Consider the following 21,901-nt stretch of genomic DNA (forward strand, 5'->3'; position numbering starts at 1 on the left):
GGTAATGAGCTTGAGTCTGTATTCACGAACCCGGATCCGGGATGGGGAGATCAGAAAGGTTAAAGGTGTGATGTGAATCTGGTTAAAGGTGTGACTCACACCAACCTGTTCGTATTTCTCCAGCTCTGTGTGGTAGATCTGTCTGATCTGGGTGAGTTTGGCTCTGTAGTCTGAGTGTTCGATGGAGTTGTCTGAGGCCCCTCCCGAAGCTGCGGCTGCAGCGGCGGCAGCGGCGGATCCACCCCCTTTCTCTGGTCCTGACACGCCCTCCGCCAGCAGCATGTTGTCCAGACGCATGAGCTGGGGGTCGGGAGGGTCCTCCTCCTGGGCACCACGGATGCTGAGGCCTGAGAGACATCAGAGAGAGAGAGAGTGACAGTTAGACATGAGGACGTCCAGACCTCCAGACATGACACAGACACAAAGTAGTTTTGATACTGTTCTTTTGTTTGATAGGGCAGAACCTCCATGGTAACTGAATAATAATTTGTAATATGTTTAGTGTTCATTCTATACCAGGGGGTGGGTTTGATGGACTCACCAAGAACCACACCTAGACACACTCTTAAACTGACTCCTCCATGGCTGACTGGCTGATTTCCATGAGGGTAAAAAAACATACAACAGCCCAGATTATGCAGTGCCAGCCTCACAAGTATTGTCTTGTACAGTATCCTGAGCAGTGAGCCGCTAAAGCCAAAATTATTTTCTATAGGTACCTTTCCCTGGATGTCTGTCATATAGCCAAAGTGCAGTGCGGGTAATCCCCTGTGGGAATGGATTGGGTACCTCCTGTGTACGTGCTGTGTTCCTGTCGCCTAAAGCCCGGGCCTGCCTTATTTTATCTACACACTGCACTGCACACTGTGTGTACAGGGAGGCTTACATGACAGCAACATCCATAAACTGACAAATGCTCAACTGCGAGGTGGCACTTCTATTCTCCGAAAGGATGCTAAACAGAGGAATAAACCTCAAGCATGTGTCTGCCTTTTCTGCATGATGCAAAGCCTGAAATCACAACTGTCTGTTGGTTTTCTGTGATTAACAACAGAGCCAGGGTTCTTCCACATTCTTAACGTTACCATATTTAGCATTATTCTACTTCATTTACAACTACTCATAGACAATATTTTCCCTTTTTCTCTTCTAATTGTGCACTTGATTACTGTGCAACTCTAAGATACCTCAGGGCTCGCAAGCAACCACGCACGCACAAACACGCGCCCCCGCACGCACATACACACACACAAACAAATCATTGAGCGCTGACTTTCGCTATTGTTATCGGGACCTGCTGTTTCCTTTCCTTTTCTCTTTTCATTCTTTCCTATATATTTCAATCCTAATTAGCCATCAGTCAGCATAGGAGTACACCTGCATGCATGGAGAATGTTGTCATGACGGCTACAATGAAAAAAAGACTGCAGCCAGTCAGAATTACCAGCCAAATAAATCTCCATTATTCAGTCCAATAAATTAATAAAAAGGGCACCCAATCTGCAGTAAACACTGAGTGCCCACTTAGATGTTATGATTACCAGGGTTATCTCTATTCAATAATCTGCCAGAGATGTAGGGATTTAACAGTTTCTTAAGGCTTCATTAAGATATGGTGAGCCCTTGAATTTTAAATAAGAAGATTAGTCGTTCTATTGTGTGAGGCAGTAGCCTAGCAATCAGAGAGGGGCTCTACCAGGCACTGACTGTGACCCAGCACACCATACTATATGGATATTTAAAGTAACATACTATCACCTCTCTCATTACATACCCCATTAACAATCCCCATCGACATTGGTGTGTGTCTCAGATGTGGAGATGCTACTGCAAGACAAATTTGTGTCTATCTGTGCATCTATTGGCTGGATGTTTGTCTTGTAGTTGTAATGGTGTTAAAGGATGCATGTGGACATTTGTGTTGGAGACATTGATGCTGGAAGAGTTGTAGCATCAGGCATGCCAAGCCAAATCCCCCATGTGAACAATACGCCATTAATCCACTAACTTTATCCCATCACCATCATATCTTTAACCCATCACCAACATATCTTTAACCCCATCACCATCATATCTTTAACCCCATCACCATCATATCTTTAACCCATCACCATCATATCTTTAATGCATCACCATCATATCTTTAACCCCATCACCATCATATCTTTAACCCCATCACCATCATATCTTTAACCCCATCACCATCATATCTTTAACCCCATCACCATCATATCTTTAACCCATCCCCATCATATCTTTAACCCATCACCATCATATCTTTAACCCCATCACCATCATATCTTTAACCCATCACCATCATATCTTTAACCCATCACCATCATATCTTTAACCCCATCACCATCATTTCTTTAACCCCATCACCATCATATCTTTAACCCCATCACCATCATATCTTTAACCCCATCACCATCATATCTTTAACCCATCCCCATCATATCTTTAACCCCATCACCATCATATCTTTAACCCATCACCATCATATCTTTAACCCATCACCATCATATCTTTAACCCATCCCCATCATATCTTTAACCCATCACCATCATATCTTTAACCCCATCACCATCATATCTTTAACCCATCACCATCAAATATTTAACCCATCACCATCATATCTTTAACCCATCACCATCATATCTTTAACCCATCACCATCATATCTTTTACCCCATCACCATCATAACTTTAACCCCATCACCATCATAACTTTAACCCCATCACCATCATATCTTTAACCCCATCACCATCATATCTTTAACCCATCACCATCATATCTTTAACCCCATCACCATCATATCTTTAACCCCATCACCATCATATCTTTAACCCATCACCATCATATCTTTAACCCCATCACCATCATATCTTTAACCCCATCACCATCATATCTTTAACCCCATCACCATCATATCTTTATCACCATCATATCTTTAACCCTATCACCATCATATCTTTAACCCCATCACTATCATATCTTTAACCCATCACCATCATATCTTTAACCCATCACCATCATATCTGTAAAGATGCTGAGCTACAGTATTAGTATAGTACCTTTGGTGGTGGTAATATCTGGAGGTTGATTGAGCAAGTTTGCTCAGTGCAGTACCTTTGCCTACCCTTTGCTGCAGACACAAGCTCAAGTCCGCACTTTCCTTTGTGATGGAGGTGATAGTAAGTAGTTAGGCATGTTTTTCATGTCAGGTACATTAACTAGAACTCTGAGAGCAGCAGTGCACATTTCCACACCAAACCCATGTTGTCACTTTTACTCCACTCACTCTTTATCCAGGGGAAGCACAGCTGGGGGAATTTACAGGGTTTCATTCAAACCAAATAATCACAGGCCATAAAGAGCTACTTGTCTCAGCATATATTACAGTAAAGTTCCTGTGAGCAATAATGTGTCCATTCAGAGCATGGGCAAACAGTGCGAGACATTAGGAAGTGACGTGCAATCCTATTAGGAAGCTAACGTGTGGAGTGGCCATGACATTTTTATCATACATGTCCATTTCTATTTGGGAAATCAGCGGGATAAAAATGATTACTCCACTGGTCTGAGATTGTTCCGCCCCTCCAGCAGCCCACTAGCGTGTGTTTGTGCCAGAGCAGCTATCAAGGCCCATCCATAACAAACGGGTTTGGAAACACTTCCCCCCCTCCACCTGCCTCAACATACAGCAGGGAGCAGCTCCCAGCCAAAAGACCAAGTGCTGTGAATTTCCATCTTCTACTGGATTTCTCTCTCCTTGGATTTTTGTTTTTCTCTCATTGAAATCTGTGTTCATGTTGTTTACCTAATTTCTACTCTAGGGTTGAAAGGAAGTCAACATTGTGATTAATACATTCATATCAGTTAGATGTGGTTTTACTTATTATGTTTACATGTTTCAATGTCATATCTGATCCGATGAAATAACACAACTGACAGAGGAAGACAAAGCAGGCCTTTCTCTCCCCTCCACTGTTTAGAATCATTTCCGGTTTAGTGCCATTGTCTCGTTTATCACCCCTGCTTGATGTTCTGACAGTGATTTGAGCAATGCCTCTGGCCACTCTCCTTTCCTCCCACCTCTTTCCCCCTGTGCCTTCTTTTATTCCGGGGGCTTAGCTGACCTTTGGCCCAGCGTTTGTTTACTCTCATCACTGAAGTGTGAGCAGGAGAGTCATAAAGGCAGAGCCCTGCTGGGTTAATGTGAGCTGCTGAGGAGAGGAGCAGGATCAGGGGCTGGAGGAGGGTTATCCACCAGATCATACTGCAGTACTACACTGTCACAGAGAGAAGACCATAACACCTCAGTACATCACAGAGGAAAAGAGAGAGATATTTTAATTTAGTGAGATGATTTTCCCTTTTTACATTTACTTTGTTTGAATATTTGTTCCACATATTTAATTATATACCTAATTATTTTCTCTCTACCGCATGTGGTTATATAGAGGGATAAAAACATGAACAAATACAAACTGCACAATAGTGTGTTGCAAATTGATTGTGAACTGTGTGCCTTGTTGTATTTTAAAGAACACATTGTATCTCTGTTACTTCCACTGCTTTCAAAATATCCTGTTCGATACACCTAACCCTGACCCCATGCAGTTCCTTTCCTACTCAATGCGTCCAGCGAAAAGTCCCAGCGAATATCGACACACTGTGCATCTAATTGCATTGATCCACAAAGGTCTCCTAAAGCTAACTAATCGAAACCAAATTTATTTTCTGTCAATATTTGCAAAGGTCATCTCTCTTAGAGCAGGATAGAATCCCAAGCAATACAGAGACAGGCAGGCCGTGGCTCTCCTCTCAGCCTGCTGAACAGATCCCACCGAGGTGGCCCCTCTCTGGGTGAGTATTAGTGAGGATCCCTGAATCTTAACCCACCATGTGATTAGAACACAATGCCAAAGCAACACACAAGAGACAACAGAACACAAAGAACACTGTGTCACTACAGACTTGTTTCCATGTCTCTTTTGACTTAATATCATCTCGTTTTCAAAGCCTCCAGATTAGTGGCTCTCGCTTTAGAAGCAGAGAAGTGCATCAAATTACCATTGGAAATCTTTTGTTCTGGCCAATAAAACATAAAGATTATATTTCATTGATGTCCTTAAAGTCTTTTTTAAGCTTGGCCTACATCCACATGGCACAGAGAATCTGGGAGAATGCCTTCGGGCTCTCTCAAGCATGTACAGTAATTAACACATTAATACACATTAGCTATTCCCAATGTTAATGGTAGGGTAATTACCATACCTGATACCAGACTGAGGGAAAGCTAGCATGCATTAGCCACATTTGGTTTCACTTTCTTTCTTACGATTAAAAAGCTGAAAAGGATCCTGTCTAATTCAGGGGCTAAATCATTATATTTCCCCACAGACAGAAACGGTGAATTTGACAGTTCCCTGCACATCTGTCAATGCGCGCTCACGCTCCCTCTTTCAAACTGCATCAATAGGAAAAGATACACACCTTACATTACTATTCCATCTCTTTAAAAGAGACTTCAAAGCATGTGAGTTCTTGTTGTATCCACTGTAGATCGCAGAGGGTTTGACTTTAGAGTTGAGGCAGGCAGAGATACTGTGGGGATGAACAAGTGAGCATGCAGATAGATTAAATACAGAGTAATAGAGGGCAGGGAAGGGACCCTAAACTGGGGAATCCCTGTCTAGCATGATGATGTATTTCCTCCCAGTGCGGTGAGTGATAAGGCCCATTGACAGTGAAGTGTTACAGCCCCCCGGTGCTGGGTCAAGACTTCTCCCATCATACACCACCAGCACACTCTAAACGGACAGCACAGGGGGCGGGGAAGAAAACGTGACAAAAAGTGGCTCCGGTCAAATAAGAAGATCCTTGTCAGTTCAGGTAGCCTTTGTCCTTCGATGATGATGCTGTCCTTTCCCAAAGTCCTTGACAAGGGAATGGGGGGGTCGGGCTTCACCGAATCAGAGAGATGGGAGAGGGGATGGGTTAGTCGGTGGGAAAAGATAACCCAAACAAACATCTTGTAGACATTTTGCCGAACACACCAAAATTAATCACTGTCCCATTGTGGCACTAACATTTGTGGAAAGTGACACATGGCATGACAGACCACGGGGAGAGGATGGGAGACAACTGAGGGAGGGACACTGGGTAAACAAGGCCTACTGTCACTTGCTGTGTGTGTGTGTGTGTGTGTGTGTGTGTGTGTGTGTGTGTGTGTGTGTGTGTGTGTGTGTGTGTGTGTGTGTGTGTGTGTGTGTGTGTGTGTGTGTGTGTGTGTGTGTGTGTGTGTGTGTGTGTGTGTGTGTGTGTGTGTGTGTGTGTGTGCGTGTGTGTGTGTCCACTCTGGATGTTGCCCTCTCAGACTTTGAGTGGGCAGGTGGCCAAGTGGCGCAGTGATGGCTGACCAGGCCTGGCTGTGGCGGCCGCACGCAGTGGTCAGGGAGACTGGCCAAATGAGTGGACAGGACCTCCTCTACAGATCATCACACTGACTGACCCTACAGAACACATACAGCATGGGGCTCAAGCACAGGGCTGCACTAGCAGCCCAGAATCAGCACCAATCAGTAACTGCCTGTTAAAGCATTTACCATCAATACTCACATAAACCTAGAATACAAAAATATATATATTTTTTAAAATGCTACCTTCGTGTAATTATTTAGTAACAAAGAAAATGAGATTTACAGTAAAGTAGTATTATAGCATTTCAAGATAACTAACAGCATTTGCTGCTTTTTCCTCTCTTATTTCATTTCATATCTGATGTACTTTTGTTTTTTAGCTACTAGCCTCAATTTACTGCAAATGTACCCTAATTCTTTATTCAGACCCCAAGCACATAATGCAAATGTGGCACTGAAAGCCAGTTATGAAATACCCAAAGGCAACTAATCGCTCCTTCCTTTGCAGCCTTCTCTGCAGCTCCCTAATTAGAAGATGGAGATTGCACGAAACCAGGTCACACAGCAGGTCCTGTACACACAGACAACCAGGCACATATAGATACCACTTCATCTAAATATAATGTACATGAAGCCATGCATACATTACTCTAAAGGCTAAGGGTGAAACAAATAATACTACTTCTGTCATTAATCCCATGTTTTTACTGTATTCCTCAAAATAAATGGTTTTGGCTTGAGGCGTTTGTGTGTGTGTGTGTGTGTGTGTGTGTGTGTGTGTGTGTGTGTGTGTGTGTGTGTGTGTGCTCATGAACCATAAAGCAGCATTGGGAACATACAGCAGACCATGATCCAGTGCCAGACACAATATTCTTTGCAATGGCATTTCTACACGAGAGATGACAGTCCATCATTTAGATTTGTTTCAGTGAATCCACGGGAGAGACTGCACTGCCTGAAAAAGAGGGAGCTGTTTCCCTCTGAAGAGTGCATTTTATAGAGAAGAATATGACTTCAAATTATAGATTAACATTCTCTTCCCAGACGAGCTAACATATATAGCCCCAATTGCAGGTGGAGGCAGAGGCTGTACTGTTGGAAATGGGTGTCTTTGACAGCCATCATACTGCTGAGCGGTGAGACATGTTGAGATGCTCACCAATGAGAACACATATACATTCGTTTTTTTACAGTGTTTATAACCTAAGGTAAATAGTGGCTGTGATTTGGAGGGACAGAATGTTCAGCCCAAGTCTCATGTACCTGGAAAGGAGCATCATGGCTGCTGGCATATTGTTGTGCCTGATGCTGCAGGTTGTGGTGGTCTGTAGTGTGACAGTGAGGAGGAGCTAGTCAGATCAATGTACAGTGCCAACAACACCATGTGACAGATGCAGGACAGAGAGGATGGACATTAGAACAGAGACTACCAGGAAGGCTGCCAACCTACTCTTTAATTAGCTCCACTTTTACCCAACGCATCACATCATATCCATCGCAAGAACTGTGACAGTGCTGTGGTTTAATACAGACTATTATAATACAGACTATTATAATAGCGATTCACAATAAAATAACCGTTTGAAATAATAATTTCAACAAATAATTGCTATAGGGAAAAAAGTTTGTGTTATGATGATGCTACTTCTCGTCTAATATCCAATGGAAAAGGTAAAAAATATGATTTGTTTCCAATTATTCTAGGAGTGTATTTTACACACCATTTAATTAGTTCGTCTGGAGACATGACCATGGGCTGTGACTTCCTTCCCCAGTTATCCATGATGAACTGTGCAGTCTCCACCACGTCACCCCCATCAAGTGAATCAAGTCCCTATCCCCACTCAATTCCCTACAAAGGGCTTCACCGGAGCAGAGAAGACGCACAACTGAAGCAGCACAACAGCTACCGTGCCATTTTGTCTCGACGTACCGGGAGAGAGGGAGGTGGGGGGGACAGAGTGAGGGGCTCGCTCCCATAATTACAGTAATTAACAGTTGCAGATTTAATTGGAAGGGAAGGCATTAACGGAAGGAACATTGCAGCGACGCGTGCATGGGGAACCTTTGCGGCACGGGGCTTTTGTCTGGTACACACCTAATGGAGCCCTGGCTTGATGGCTGGCTGGCTGGGCTGCAGTAGCGCTGCATCCCACTGCTGACACAACAAGCGTTGGGTTCAGACGCCGGGGCTTGTCACGACTCAGACTGGAGGCAGATAATTAGGTGCCAGGTTAATGAGAGCATGGGCCCTTGATGGCATTTGGTTACTGTATGTGGGCAATTAATGATTTTGTTTTTGTGTTTTTTGTTGCCCACTTGTGTGGAAAATATAGCCCATTACTCACCTCGACCTCTGAGTTGAATGCAGTGATGGAGTGGCAAAGGGTTGTAGCTATGAGCCTTTTTAAAATGGCTAACGTTGAATACCTCCAGACAACCTAGAATTTTAAAACAGATGTGTGGAAACATACATTTAATCTCAATTTCCTTGAAGCAACCAGCTGACCTTTTCAGACTGTATTGCCCCATGTCACCGCTTTCTATGTACAAAATCCCTATAGACATCAAGCAGACCATGAGGTTCCAGGTCAAATACAGTATATTGCCATGCACACACAAGAACAAAGAAACTGGGCACAGAGAAACCCCAAGTGTTAATATATGGTATCGACTTTCATAATGTGTTTGTGAAATCCCATACCCCTTTGAAAAGCACTGCTTTTACATTAATTAGGATTAATTGGCATTAAATCCACAGACATCCTCTTTCTCAGGCAAACGGCTCCACACCTTCTATTTTGGAGTGTGTTGTTGTCTTGCCTGTGGTGGCTAATTAGTGATATTCGACAAATGGGCACCTATAAGCTTTGGTTAAGATGGCATCTGTGTGAAAGTGTAGGCTCGGCCCTAATGTATGTGCTCTCTGTCACCGGCTGCATGGCAAAATGACTAGACAAAACACAAGACAATGTCCAAGGACCAGTCAGCCCTTCCCCCGTCAAGGAGACAAAATATATTTCTCTCTCAACAGTATCCAGAGGATCGGCTATTGTAATGTGTGTTAGTGATGCTAATGTATCCATGTTTGATATAAAGTGCATTCAGAAAGTATTCAGGCTCCTTGACTTAAACAACCTTATTCTAAAATAGATTTCATAGTTTTTTCCCCTCATCAATCGACACACAATACCCCATTATGACAAAGCCAAAACAGGTTTTTAGATTTCTTTGCTAGTTTATAAAATAAATGTTTTTAAAAGGGAAATATCACATTTACATAAGTATTCCAACCCTTTACTCAGTACTTTGTTGAAGCACCTTTGGCAGTGATTACAGCCTTGAGTCTTCTTGGGTATGACACTACAAGCTTGGCACACCTGTATTTGGGAGTTTCTCCCATTGTTCTCTGCAGATCCTCTCAAGCTCTGTCAGGTTGGATGGGGAGCGTTGCTGCACAGCTATTTTCAGATCTCTCCAGAGATGTTTGATCGGGTTCAAGTCTGGGCTCTGGCTGGGCCACTCAAGGACATTCAGAGACTTGTCCCGAAGCCACTCCTGCGTTGTCTTGGCTATGTGCTTTGGGTCGTTGTCCTTTCGGAAGGTGAACCTTTGCCCCAGTCTAAGGACCTGAGCGCTATGGAGCAGGTTTTCATCAAGGATCTCTCTGTACTAAGCACCGTTCATCTTTCCCTGGATCCTGACTAGTCTCCCAGTCCCTGCCACTGAAAAACATACCCACAGCATGACGCTGCCACCACCATACTTCACTGAAAGGATGGTGCCATATTTCCTACAGATGTGACGCTTGGCATTCAGGCCAAAGAGTTCAATCTTGGTTTTATCAGAGAATCTTGTTTCACATGGTTTGAGAGTCTTTAGGTGCCTTTTGTCAAACTCCAAGCGGGCTGTCGTGCCTTTTATTGGGGAGTGGCTTCTGTCTGGCCACTCTACCATAAAGGCCTGATTGGTGGAGTGCTGTAGAGATGGTTGTCCTTCTGTAAGTTTCTCCCATCTCCACAGAGCAACTCTTGAGCTCTGTCAGAGTGACAATTGGGTTCTTCTTCCACTTAAAAATGATGGAGGCCACTGTGTTCTTGGGGAGGTGTAATGCTGCAGAAATGTTTTGGTAACCTTCCACAGATCTATGGCTCGACACAATCCTGTCTCTGAGCTCTACGGACATTTCCTTCAACCTTTGGCTTGGTTTTTGCTCTGGCATGCACTGTCAACTGTGGGACCTTATATAGTAAGGGGTGTGCCTTTCTAAATCATGTCCAATCAATTATATTTACCACAGGTGGACTCCAATCAAGTTTTAGAAACATTTCAAGGATGATCAATAGAAACAGGATGCACCTGAGCTCAATTTTGAGTCTCATAGCAGTCTGAATACTTATGTAAGTAAGGTATTTCTGTTTTTATTTTTAACACACCCTTCCTGTCTCAGCCTCCAGTATTTATGCTGCAATAGTTTGTCGGGGGCTAGGATCAGTCTGTTATATTTCTCCTATCTTATCCGGTGTCCTGTGTGAATTTAAGTATGCTCCCTCTAACTCTCTCTCTCTTTCTCTCTTTTCTCTCTTCTCTCAGAGGACCTGAGCCCTAGGACCATGCCTCAAGACTACCTGGCCTGATGACTCCTTGCTGTCCCCAGTCCACCTGCTGTCCCCAGTCCACCCCAGTCCACCTGCTGCTGCTTTCAACTGTTCTGCCTACCCTGACCTGTTTACCGGACGTGCTACTTTGCCCCGGACCTGCTGTTTTCGACTCTCTCTCTCTACCGCACCTGCTGTCTCTAACTCTGAATGATCGGCTATGAAAAGCCAACTGACATTTACTCCGGAGGTGCTGACATGTTGCACCCTCTACAACCACTGTGATTATTATTATTTGACCCTGCTGGTCATCTATGAACGTTTGAACATCTTGTCCATGTACTGTTATAATCTCCACCCGGGACAGCCAGAAGAGGACTGGCCACCCCTCAGAGCCAGTTTCCTCTCTAGGTTTCTTCCTAGGTTCCTGCCTTTCTAGGGAGTTTTTCCTAGCCACTGTGCTTCTACATCTGCATTGCTTGCTGTTTGGAGTTTTAGGCTGGGTTTCTGTACAGCATTTTGTGACATCAACTGATGTAAGAAGGGCTATATAAATACATCTGATTGATTGATTGATGAGGAAAATGTTTTATTTAATACATTTTAGAATGAGACAGTAACATAACAAAATGTGGAAAAAGTAAAGGGGTCTGAATACTTTCCGAAAGCACCGCATATCTGAAACTTGTCCCCTGAGGAGAACTCTGACGCTATCGACATGGATGTATGATCTCTGTGGTAACAGGGTAATTCTAAACCACTCTATGCAAAGGGGTTTTAGTGTCTTTAGGAATTCTGCCTTATCTGCACTGTGCTCACTCCCCCCACACAAGCCTTTAGAAGCTGTGACATCTTGTGGAGATTGACTGATTAGGTTACTGTAACTTGGTTTAGTTTGATTGGTCAATGGTGGTTAGTTTCGGTTTTAAAGAGTCACATATTCAGATATTATAAATGGAATGAAATGCCTTTGTTCTTCCTCTTGTTATCCACCCTGCAGAAAGGTTGTATGAACATTTTTCTCTTGTAGGCCTGTAATGTTTTTTATGCTTTGCTTTGTAACTCAGTGATCTTCATGCCTAGATTGTGAATGCCTTGTGATGCTAGTATTGCCATGTAACTTAAGCTTAATGGCTTGTATGTGATTCCATCCATTTTACAATGTAATTCAATATCTGCCTTTGATATAGACAATTCTTAGACCTTTCTCGACCTTCCAATTCCTGTAACTCAACTATAGTCTCTCCATATTGCTAAATTATCTTTATGGAGTCAAATAATTAATTTAATAGGCATATAGTCTTATTACGGGTCGCATGTGAGGTATATACAGTATAACATACACATATCAAATATTACCCCACTACAAAAGGTTTCAATATCCTCACAGCGGGAAATAAAAGGGGTTTATTCAGAAATAAAAAATTATGTAAATACTGTCTGAGGGTTTAGGCTGGGATAGGGATCATCACTTCCACTGTGACTGGAGTTCATATTCATTATCATTAATTGCCCAACATACTGGACATCTTAGTTCTGCAGATTAGCCAGGGAGAGATGATGTTTAGAGCTATTCCAAATCTTTACTTCTATTACTCAGACGCATGTGCAAATAATATATATTCAACTACAATATACAATCCTAAAGAAAAGAATGTAAAGGGCTTCAAATATTTCCTTATTTGTGCATATTTAATGCATGGGCCAAATCATTGATTAAAATGAATATAAAATCATCTAAAAAAACTCCAAACTACTATAGTAGTGTAGAATATGTAGCTATGTAGCATTTCTGTATGGTTAATGTGTAGCCTGTAACACACTGCACAGTGCATGGCGATATGATAAAGTGCTTCTGAGAATATGTGGCGGGCTCCCATACATGTGTGAAGTGCGCACACCTGCTCTGGCCTGCGGACGTGCCCTTGTATATGTGTGTGTAACTCAGCCAGGAATAATGTAAACGTCTAGAGAGTCTTAAGACTCAGCAGGCCCGTATAAAAGCGCCCTATTTAAGGCTAGTAAAACAAGTCAATAAATACAGGAAGCCCGAGCTGTCTGCTGCGACTCTCCTGAACGAAAACAGGTGAACTGCTTAATTTCAACATGGCACCACTGGATGACAGCAGCATTATGAGCCCTCATACATTCTGACTATCACTCGCCACTAGCTACACATACAGTACCAGTCAAAAGTTTGGACACACCTACTCATTCAAGTTTTTTTTTTTTTTTTTTTGTACTATTTTCTACATTATATAATAATATTGAAGACATCAAAACTATGAAATAACACATATGGAATCATGTAGTAACCAAAAATGTGTAAAACAAATGTAAATATATTTTAGATTCTTCAAAGTAGACAACCTTTGCCTTGATGACAGCTAGGCATTCTCTCAACCAGCTTCATGAGGTAGTCACCTGGAATACATTTCAATTAACTTCTTAAAAGTTAATTTCTGAATTTATTTTCGGGGACTATCATTTGTTTTTCAACAGGACAATGACCCAACACACATCCAGGCTGTGTAAGGGCTATTCGACCAATAAGGAGAGTGATGGAGTGCTGCATCTGATGACCTGGCCTCCACAATCACCTGACCTCAACCAAATTGAGATGGTTTGGGATGAGTTGGACTGCAGAGTGAAGGAAAAGCAGCCAACAAGTGCTCAGCATATGTGCCCCTCCTTCAAGACTGTTGGAAAATAATTCTAGGTGAAGTGTTTTGGTTACTGCATGATTCCATATATGTTATTTCATAGTTTTGATGTCTTAACTATTATTCTACAATGTAGAAAATAGTAAAAAAAAAAGAAAAACCCTTGAATGAATAGTTGTGTCCAAACTTTTGTCTGGTACTGTATCTGTCAACAGTACACTAGCCTGCATCCTAGGAGTAAACAAAGCATCCACTTCCACAGAGAGGACTGTCAGTCCACAGCTGGTTGTGTTGGGCAGTGACGCTGCCTAGTTACTGACCCAGGCCGTGAACTTTCTCTCCATCCCTCTCTCCCTACCCCTTTTCATTTATTCTCTCATAAGGCCCAGCAGCATGAGGCAGTACAGGTAGTACAAGGTATAGTTCCCTTCCTGTTTGCTCTTCAAATAGGAGGGGTATGACACAGACTCACCTAAATCGAAACACAATTACAAAGGGAAACACTAACTATAAAAACTGTTACCTAATTACAGGTGAGAACAAACCATGGCTTTCTATTTTTTACATTATGCCAACACTTCAGAAAAGCAAATATTCTTAGGTCCAGTCCATTTGGTGTTCTTTCCCTTGTCTCCATAGCTGCAAACCACAGAGTATATGTTTACCAATGGGAAGAGTTCCGCTGCAAACAGGCTACAGGACTGTATGTTTCATATTTCTGACTTTATGTATGAATACACACAGGTCGTATATGACATTGAGGCCAACCTCAGTCCTTTAAAAACCCACCTGATATTCAATCGCTGTATGTGTTTACCCATTTCCATTTCTTTTGCAGGTTTTTAGGGGGGATTATGTATGAAGTATCATGACTGCATGTACTGCACACGTCTGCACAACAATGCAACATACACTAGTAGATCTATCTCTATGGAAATGTATGGAGTGGGAGATGCCGTAAGACAAATCTACAGGAACAAATATTAGGCATTTTTTTCCCCTCAGACAATACCACCACCGGTACTATACACCAAATGTTGCAAGCCTACAATCCTGCGGTAAGCGATACAAATCCCCTGGACAAAATGAAATGTATTAAACATGTGGATTTCATAAATCTAGCCTCCCTCGCTTTGGGTCAGAGGTAGAGTCACTATAGAGCCCAGCACGCAGTTTCTCTGAGCTCTGTTACTCAAAGTCAGAAGTGCTCTGTCAGCTATTAAACTGAAAACCAGCAAAAGCAGCAAGTGTATGACAATCAGGAGAAGCCTATAAATCATGCATCTCAGTCCAGGAGTTGTTGTCTTACAAACAGGGTACATTGACTTAGTAGGATGTTACAGGGTAACTATTATAGATTCCAATGGTAGTGACTCTAGAGCAGTAGCTGTAACCTCCCTGTTTGCGCTGGAAATTGCAGTAATTATGTTGTTTGCTCTTTTCTAGCTCCCATATTGATGGTTGAAAACCACCATAAAAACCATCTAATTCAGACCCAAAGACAAACAGTTCACCCAGAAATAGGAGGGAGATATTCCTCAAGGTCCAGCACCCGGCAGCATTGCTCTTCTTGTTCAAGATAGCTAGTATTAGTGTTGTCCCGGGTCCAAGCCGTGTGCAGTGTTAAACACCCAACTGGGATCCTTTTAACCTTGAGCAGCATACCAAAGGTAGAGGCAGCCTGGGGCTATGGGGGGACTGTTCCACAACTCCCAGTGCCATGCTGCTCCACAGTGGGGGCCCAACATAGCCAGATTGGTAGAGAGGCCTTGTGGTAATAGGGCTGTAATAAGGCTGAACAGGGAGGAGGTGGGGGCCAGTTGGGATGTGGGGGCACCAAGCCCATTCATCTGGACCAGTGGTACTACATTCATTTGAGTTTTTCATTATTTATCATCTGGCCATCTCACTAAGCAGGGATCCAGGAGGAAATTGCAAACACATTCACCTTGGTAGAAACAGTGGTGCTATTTGAGCATCTGCTCCCAGTCTGTTCACAAGACATTTAGGGTAATTATTTGTCTAGCTTGATGGACAATCTGTGATCACTAAAGATCAGAACGGTTAAGAAAAGACAGACAGTAATTGTCATTGTTCTGTGACTCTCCCTGATAGTTGATTGACTTTTGAGTATCTCGTAAGTCAACTGTACAACTTGTTTTCAGGAAACAAGCACAGAAATCTTCAGATTCAGTCAGATCCTTGGCAACAAGCTCACTCTAACAAATGCAAAGTATTTCCTACTAAAAGCTCTTATTGGAGACATGGCATCTGCCATGTTGACTACAACTCAGATCGGAATTCTATAAAGACATTTTTGAAACAGACGCTGTCTATAAGGGGGGTTCATAACAAAAAGGGGCATAGTAGAAAATACCACAAATGTCACATCAGTGACTAGACTGCCATGTACATGACATTAGTAGCTAGCATGTTCTTTGCTAAAATTGCAAACCAATAGCATTTGTGTCAAAGTAGGGAAAAGAAAGGAAACAATAAGGAATGTGTGGAAAAACTGTAGGTTAGAGCAGAAGTGCAGTGGGCTAATAGATGCCCAGTACAGTCGTCCTATGAACTCCATTACTTTGATTTCCTGTGTCCCTCTCTACCAGGCTGTCCTTCGAGCACACTGAGGAAATGAGGGATGCTCAACAACAATGACAAAAATCATTAGAAGGGCTTACCAAGAAAAACTTCCAAAAGGACTAATTCAAGGCAAAAAGCAGTTGGACCACTCAACAAAAAAAGCAGAGATTGATTTATTTTAGCTCATCCTTGTACAGGATGTGAATAGGTGACTGACATGTTGAGGTCAAGCTGACATCTTCCTCAGAGTGACCTGCCCATTGGGTATATGTTGTGTATTGGCTATATGTTATGAAATTGTTAGATATTACTTGCTAGATATTACTGCAATGTTGGAGCTAGAAACACAGGCATTTCGCTACACCCGCAATAACATCTGCTAAACACGTGTATGTGACCAATAAAATTTGATTTGACATTTTCACTTAGCTCCTATTTATAGCCTAGTGGCCCATTGAGAAACAACAATGTAATAAAATAATAATTATTATATGTTTCAAGGTAAATGGCAAATTGTAGCACAAAATAATACTAATAATAAGATAAATAATGTGTCTCATTAATTAATAGGCCATGTCAAAATATACATAGATATATTTTATGCCATAGGGAACTAATCCATATTTTATGCCATAGGGAACTAATCCATATTTTATGCCATAGGGAACTAATCCATATTTTATGCCATAGGGAACGAATCCATATTTTATGCCATAGGGAACTAATCCATATTTTATGCCATAGGGAACTAATCCATATTTTATGCCATAGGGAACTAATCCATATTTTATGCCATAGGGAACTAATCCATATTTTATGCCATAGGGAACTAATCCATATTTTATGCCATAGGGAACTAATCCATATTTTATGCCATAGGGAACTAATCCATATTTTATGCCATAGGGAACTAATCCATATTTTATGCCATAGGGAACTAATCCATATTTTATGCCATAGGGAACTAATCCATATTTTATGCCATAGGGAACTAATCCATATTTTATGCCATAGGGAACTAATCCATATTTTATGCCATAGGGAACTAATCCATATTTTATGCCATAGGGAACTAATCCATATTTTATGCCATAGGGAACTAATCCATATTTTATGCCATAGGGAACTAATCCATATTTTATGCCATAGGGAACTAATCCATATTTTATGCCATAGGGAACTAATCCATATTTTATGCCATAGGGAACTAATCCATATTTTATGCCATAGGGAACTAATCCATATTTTATGCCATAGGGAACTAATCCATATTTTATGCCATAGGGAACGAATACATGTATTTTCCTCCAGGCCACCTACTTTGTAATAAAGGACTGGGAGTCTATAGATGTGCTAATGTCGCTGAGCAGAATTAATATGGGAGAGAAATTGCTTTCAATGATGTCAAAAGGAATATGTCACTGTATGATCATGTGGAATAAAGATAAGATTTTTTTTTTCTCCATGAGTGAGTATTTTGTTAATGGGTTCATTATTCCCTTTAAGAATAAAGAAACCAGTCCCTTTTATGAACCTTGAATCAGCTTCTATTGAAAGTGGTTAAAAGCATTTTTTTTTTTTAACAGGGATATTCAGTTGAAAATGTAACAGGTTTCTTATAAATTTAACAAAAAGAGTAACTGACAAGTGACAGTTATGGTGTGGCAATTTTCGAGAGATGAGTTTATGTAGAAGTACAAAGCCTGGATGCAAGAGGGTTAAGGCTTTATATAGACAGCAGGGTGGTCCTATGTTACACAACCAACATCATTGATTCTAGGAAACAATGCCTGATCAATACCCACATACAAGCCTCCTCCTAACAAAGACCTGCATGCAGATTTCATGTACAGTATCATTTCTCAAAAACAGATAGTTCTGGATAAATACTGTAAGATTCATTCCACAAGCATACTGCAATAGCACATACTATACCCACTGTAACTCTCCACTGTAACTCTGTAACTCTCCTCTGTAACTCTCCAATGTAACTCTGTAACTCTCCACTGTAGCACAATACTCAACAGTAGCACAATACTGTTTTCTTCTGACCTATGGTCATCTTTAGTTGTTATTTGTTTGTTTTGTCTATCACAAGCTTTTCCTTTCAGTAACTGTTACTCATACTCACTCTCATTTCCATACACACTTCCTCATGCAATAAGCATCATTGTCACAGTTCCTTCCCTTCCAAATGGCTCTGCCTCCACCATCTGCAGGCATTCCCAGAAACACTGCTTTGAATCTGCCATAATGATGCATGACTAACTACAGTTAAAGTGTTGCAGTCTGTTGGCAAAAAGCAGTCAAGCACTTTGCCAGTGTCACTACGGATATGTGAGACAGTTGAAGGTTGACGTTGAATAAAAGGCAGTGACAGGTGCTGTGTGTGTGATTGTGTGTGTGTGAGTTTGTGTACACTGCATTTATGAGTGTGTGTGTGTGTGTGTGTGTTTGTGTGTGTGTGTGTGTGTGTGTGTGTGTGTGTGTGTGTGTGTGTGTGTGTGTGTGTGTGTGTGTGTGTGTGTGTGTGTGTGTGTTGACCATGGCCCAACAGCTTTGAGTGTGTTTTTCAGTGGCACATGAGATGAGGTTGGACACACAGTAAAGAAGTGCTGCACTGGGGTATATTAAATCTGGGACATGGTTAAAAATTAGCACCTCTGCCAGGGAGTGTGGCCACAGTTCTGCCAGTGCAGCTTGGTCACGCCACTGCCACTGGCTCAGTACAGCAGTTGGGCATCTCCCCCCACACAGGTGGCAGGACCCAGGTTCCACTGGCACCGTCTCTTAGGCAACCACAACACCTCTGATGATGCTGGACTAGAGCTACTGCTCACACAATCCGATGAAGGAAGAGCATTGTGTAAACACATGGTAATATAATTGAAACTCTATCACATTTATAACATAAGACATCTATTGGAGAAGGCAACGTTACTCTACTGTTGCTGTAATGCACAGAGTGCCCAATCACTTACAGTAAGCCTGTGAACAAAGTGCAGCTTTCCTAGTGCACTCCTCATTAATGCAGTTTATTTGGCTTCTTACGCTGGGCTGTGAGAGACGGTCTCTTTGGTGAGTCTATGGAGCAGCTGAGGCCTGCTCTGTTTGACAAAGCAATCAGAGGGCTGGAGGTTCACTCAGAGCAGGGATTTTATTTCTCTCTCTCCGTTGCCCTGCTTCTGCCACAAGATATTCAACTTACAGTCAATGAAAAGCAGACAAAGAAACACCCGCTCCCCTCTCTTTTGCCTGGGGTTTAGTGTCTACAGTAAATGCTGCATAGACTCACTCGCTCCTTTACCAATTGTAATGCCTCTGCTGTTTTCATGTAAATGATCTTGAATGCTATTTTTTAGGAATGCTTTTTTAGTAGAAATGCTCATTTTGCCTCTTCATTCTGTCACAGACCCTTTTCCTATCTCTCTTCTCCTTTCCTCTCTCTTTCCTCTCTGCCGCCACAGACTACATAATTGATGCAAATGCTGTCACTTGTGTCAGGAGTGGAGGTTCTTCTGGTTTACTTCTGTGCAACACTTTATCTAGGAATATTAACTAGAGAAAGCAGTCTGGCGCCAAGGGTGGAAAATCAGCTTGTCAGGGGTCTCATTCAAGCAGCCATTCAAGAGTCTCCTTCAGGATTGTTTCATCAAGGTGATTGAGAACAAAAAAGTACTGAAGCAAATTCCAGCTTATGTTTAGGAGCCTCAGCACATACATTACACTGGCCCACCCTAGCCTCTCCGCCTTCAGAATACATCAATGTCTGATTGTCAAATAGTTCTCCAGGTTTCATCCTATTTAAGCTATATTCTTTTCACATCAGGCCCGCCAAACCATTAGGCACAGACAGCCTGCTTTTTGTGTGTGACACAGACCTGGAATTATGAATTGCTGCTTTCATGTGGGAGCAGTTGGGGCTTGATGGGAAGTCTCTCATGATTGGTGAGCGACAGGGATGCAGTCAGGGACACAAACCGAGTACCATCTCACAGAACAATGTTGGAGGAATGTTGTATTCAAGCCTGTTTGTAATGAGGTATACATTGTTTTCACAAACCGAGTACCATCGCACAGAACAATGTTGGAGGAATATTGTATTCAAGCCTCTTTGTAATGAGGTATACATTGTTTTCACAAACCGAGTACCATCTCACAGAACAATGTTGGAGGAATATTGTATTCAAGCCTGTTTGTAATGAGGTATACATTGTTCTCACAAACCGAGTACCATCTCACAGAACAATGTTGGAGGAATATTGTATTCAAGCCTGTTTGTAATGAGGTATACATTGTTTTCATTTATGCAATTACCAGTATTGAGATGCAGTATATTCTTATGTCCATGAAAAAATGTAGCAGCTTAAAACTGGTTAGGAAAGATAGCTGAGAGCCAGACATTTGCAGTTCTCTAGTCTGCACATTGGGCTGCTCCTTCCGACCTTCAGCAGAGTGCCATGCTCGTCTGCTCCTGCCTCCCCCTTTCTCTCACTCTCTCTTGCCCTCTCTCTTTCTCTTTCTCTCCCTTGTCCTCTGTTTCTGGCCCTGGCCTGTGCTACAGATTAAGTGACTTGATCCTGCAAACATCTGAGGAATTCAGTTGCACAAAGGGGTCAGAGCGAGGCCAGGGGATAGCCTTACAGATCCTGGTCCATTAGCAGATCAGCAGAGGTGTCATCTGCACGGCTCTACCGGCAGGGCAGGAAGTAGGCCTCTTACAGGCTACCATTCAACAACACTCATTATCATTACAACCATAACTTCAGCGTGCTAACACACATGATCACACAGATTGTAGAGGAAATGAATTAGATCCACACAATATTATTCTGTAACACGTGTGTAGCTTTTTATCTGTTGTATTTAAGAAGCATACCTTTGGAGATAATACTTTAGTAATTGAAATGACATAGTTTTGAAAAGTGATGACAACAACAATGAAATATTGCAATATTTTTCAATGGAGTTCTTATTTTTGAACTGCACAACTCAAACTCACTAGGCTGCTAACTGGTTCTTTGTAGGTGCTTCTTGATATAAACACATAGAAATACCCTATATTTCTGGGTAATAACGTTCACAAAGAATATCTGGGCCTCCTAGAAAAACATTTCAACCATAATAAGCTTTTTTCTCCATGAGAGGCTCAAGCGCTTCAGAGAGATTCTTTGAAGCTCTCACTGTGTTGACTGTTCATTCATAGACGGCTCTTGGAAAGCCTGAGCACCATATCGCTGTAACCTCTCACTGTTACTGAATTCATATTTGATTGGCAATGTGAGTAAACACCACTGTAGATACAAGAATGTCCCTAACCACACACACACACAAGCCTGCGGGCATGCACGCACGCACACACCCTCTTAAAGCGATAGACTCAACAAATTTGGTTATGCCTGTGCATACATGCCAATGTTGCAAAGATACTGTGTACAGACTAATTGTACCAAGCACATTTTACATATAGTGGGGCAAAAAAGTATTTAGTCAGCCACCAATTGTGCAAGTTCTCCCACTTAAAAAGATGAGAGAGGCCTGTAATTTTCATCATAGGTAGACTTCAACTATGACAGACAAAATTAGAAAAAAAATCCAGAAAATCACATTGTAGGATTTTTAAGGAATT

The 21,901-nt window shown here is 42.0% G+C and overlaps 1 protein-coding gene across 6 annotated transcripts in view; it reads right to left on the bottom strand.

The window, feature by feature from the left end:
- pbx3b (pre-B-cell leukemia homeobox 3b) overlaps positions 1-21,901 on the bottom strand; it is an 88,448-nt gene that overhangs the window by 23,956 nt on the left and 42,591 nt on the right. For all 6 annotated transcript variants that reach the window (XM_021605864.3, XM_021605872.3, XM_021605870.3 and 3 more), the window contains exon 3: positions 106-347. In XM_021605864.3, coding sequence (XP_021461539.2) covers positions 106-347 — 242 coding nt within the window. The remainder of the gene's footprint in view (positions 1-105; positions 348-21,901) is intronic.

This window comes from Oncorhynchus mykiss, chromosome 6 (genome assembly GCF_057628025.1).
Source record: "Oncorhynchus mykiss isolate SJ-2025 chromosome 6, ASM5762802v1, whole genome shotgun sequence".
In the NCBI taxonomy this organism is placed as follows: Eukaryota; Metazoa; Chordata; class Actinopteri; order Salmoniformes; family Salmonidae; genus Oncorhynchus; species Oncorhynchus mykiss.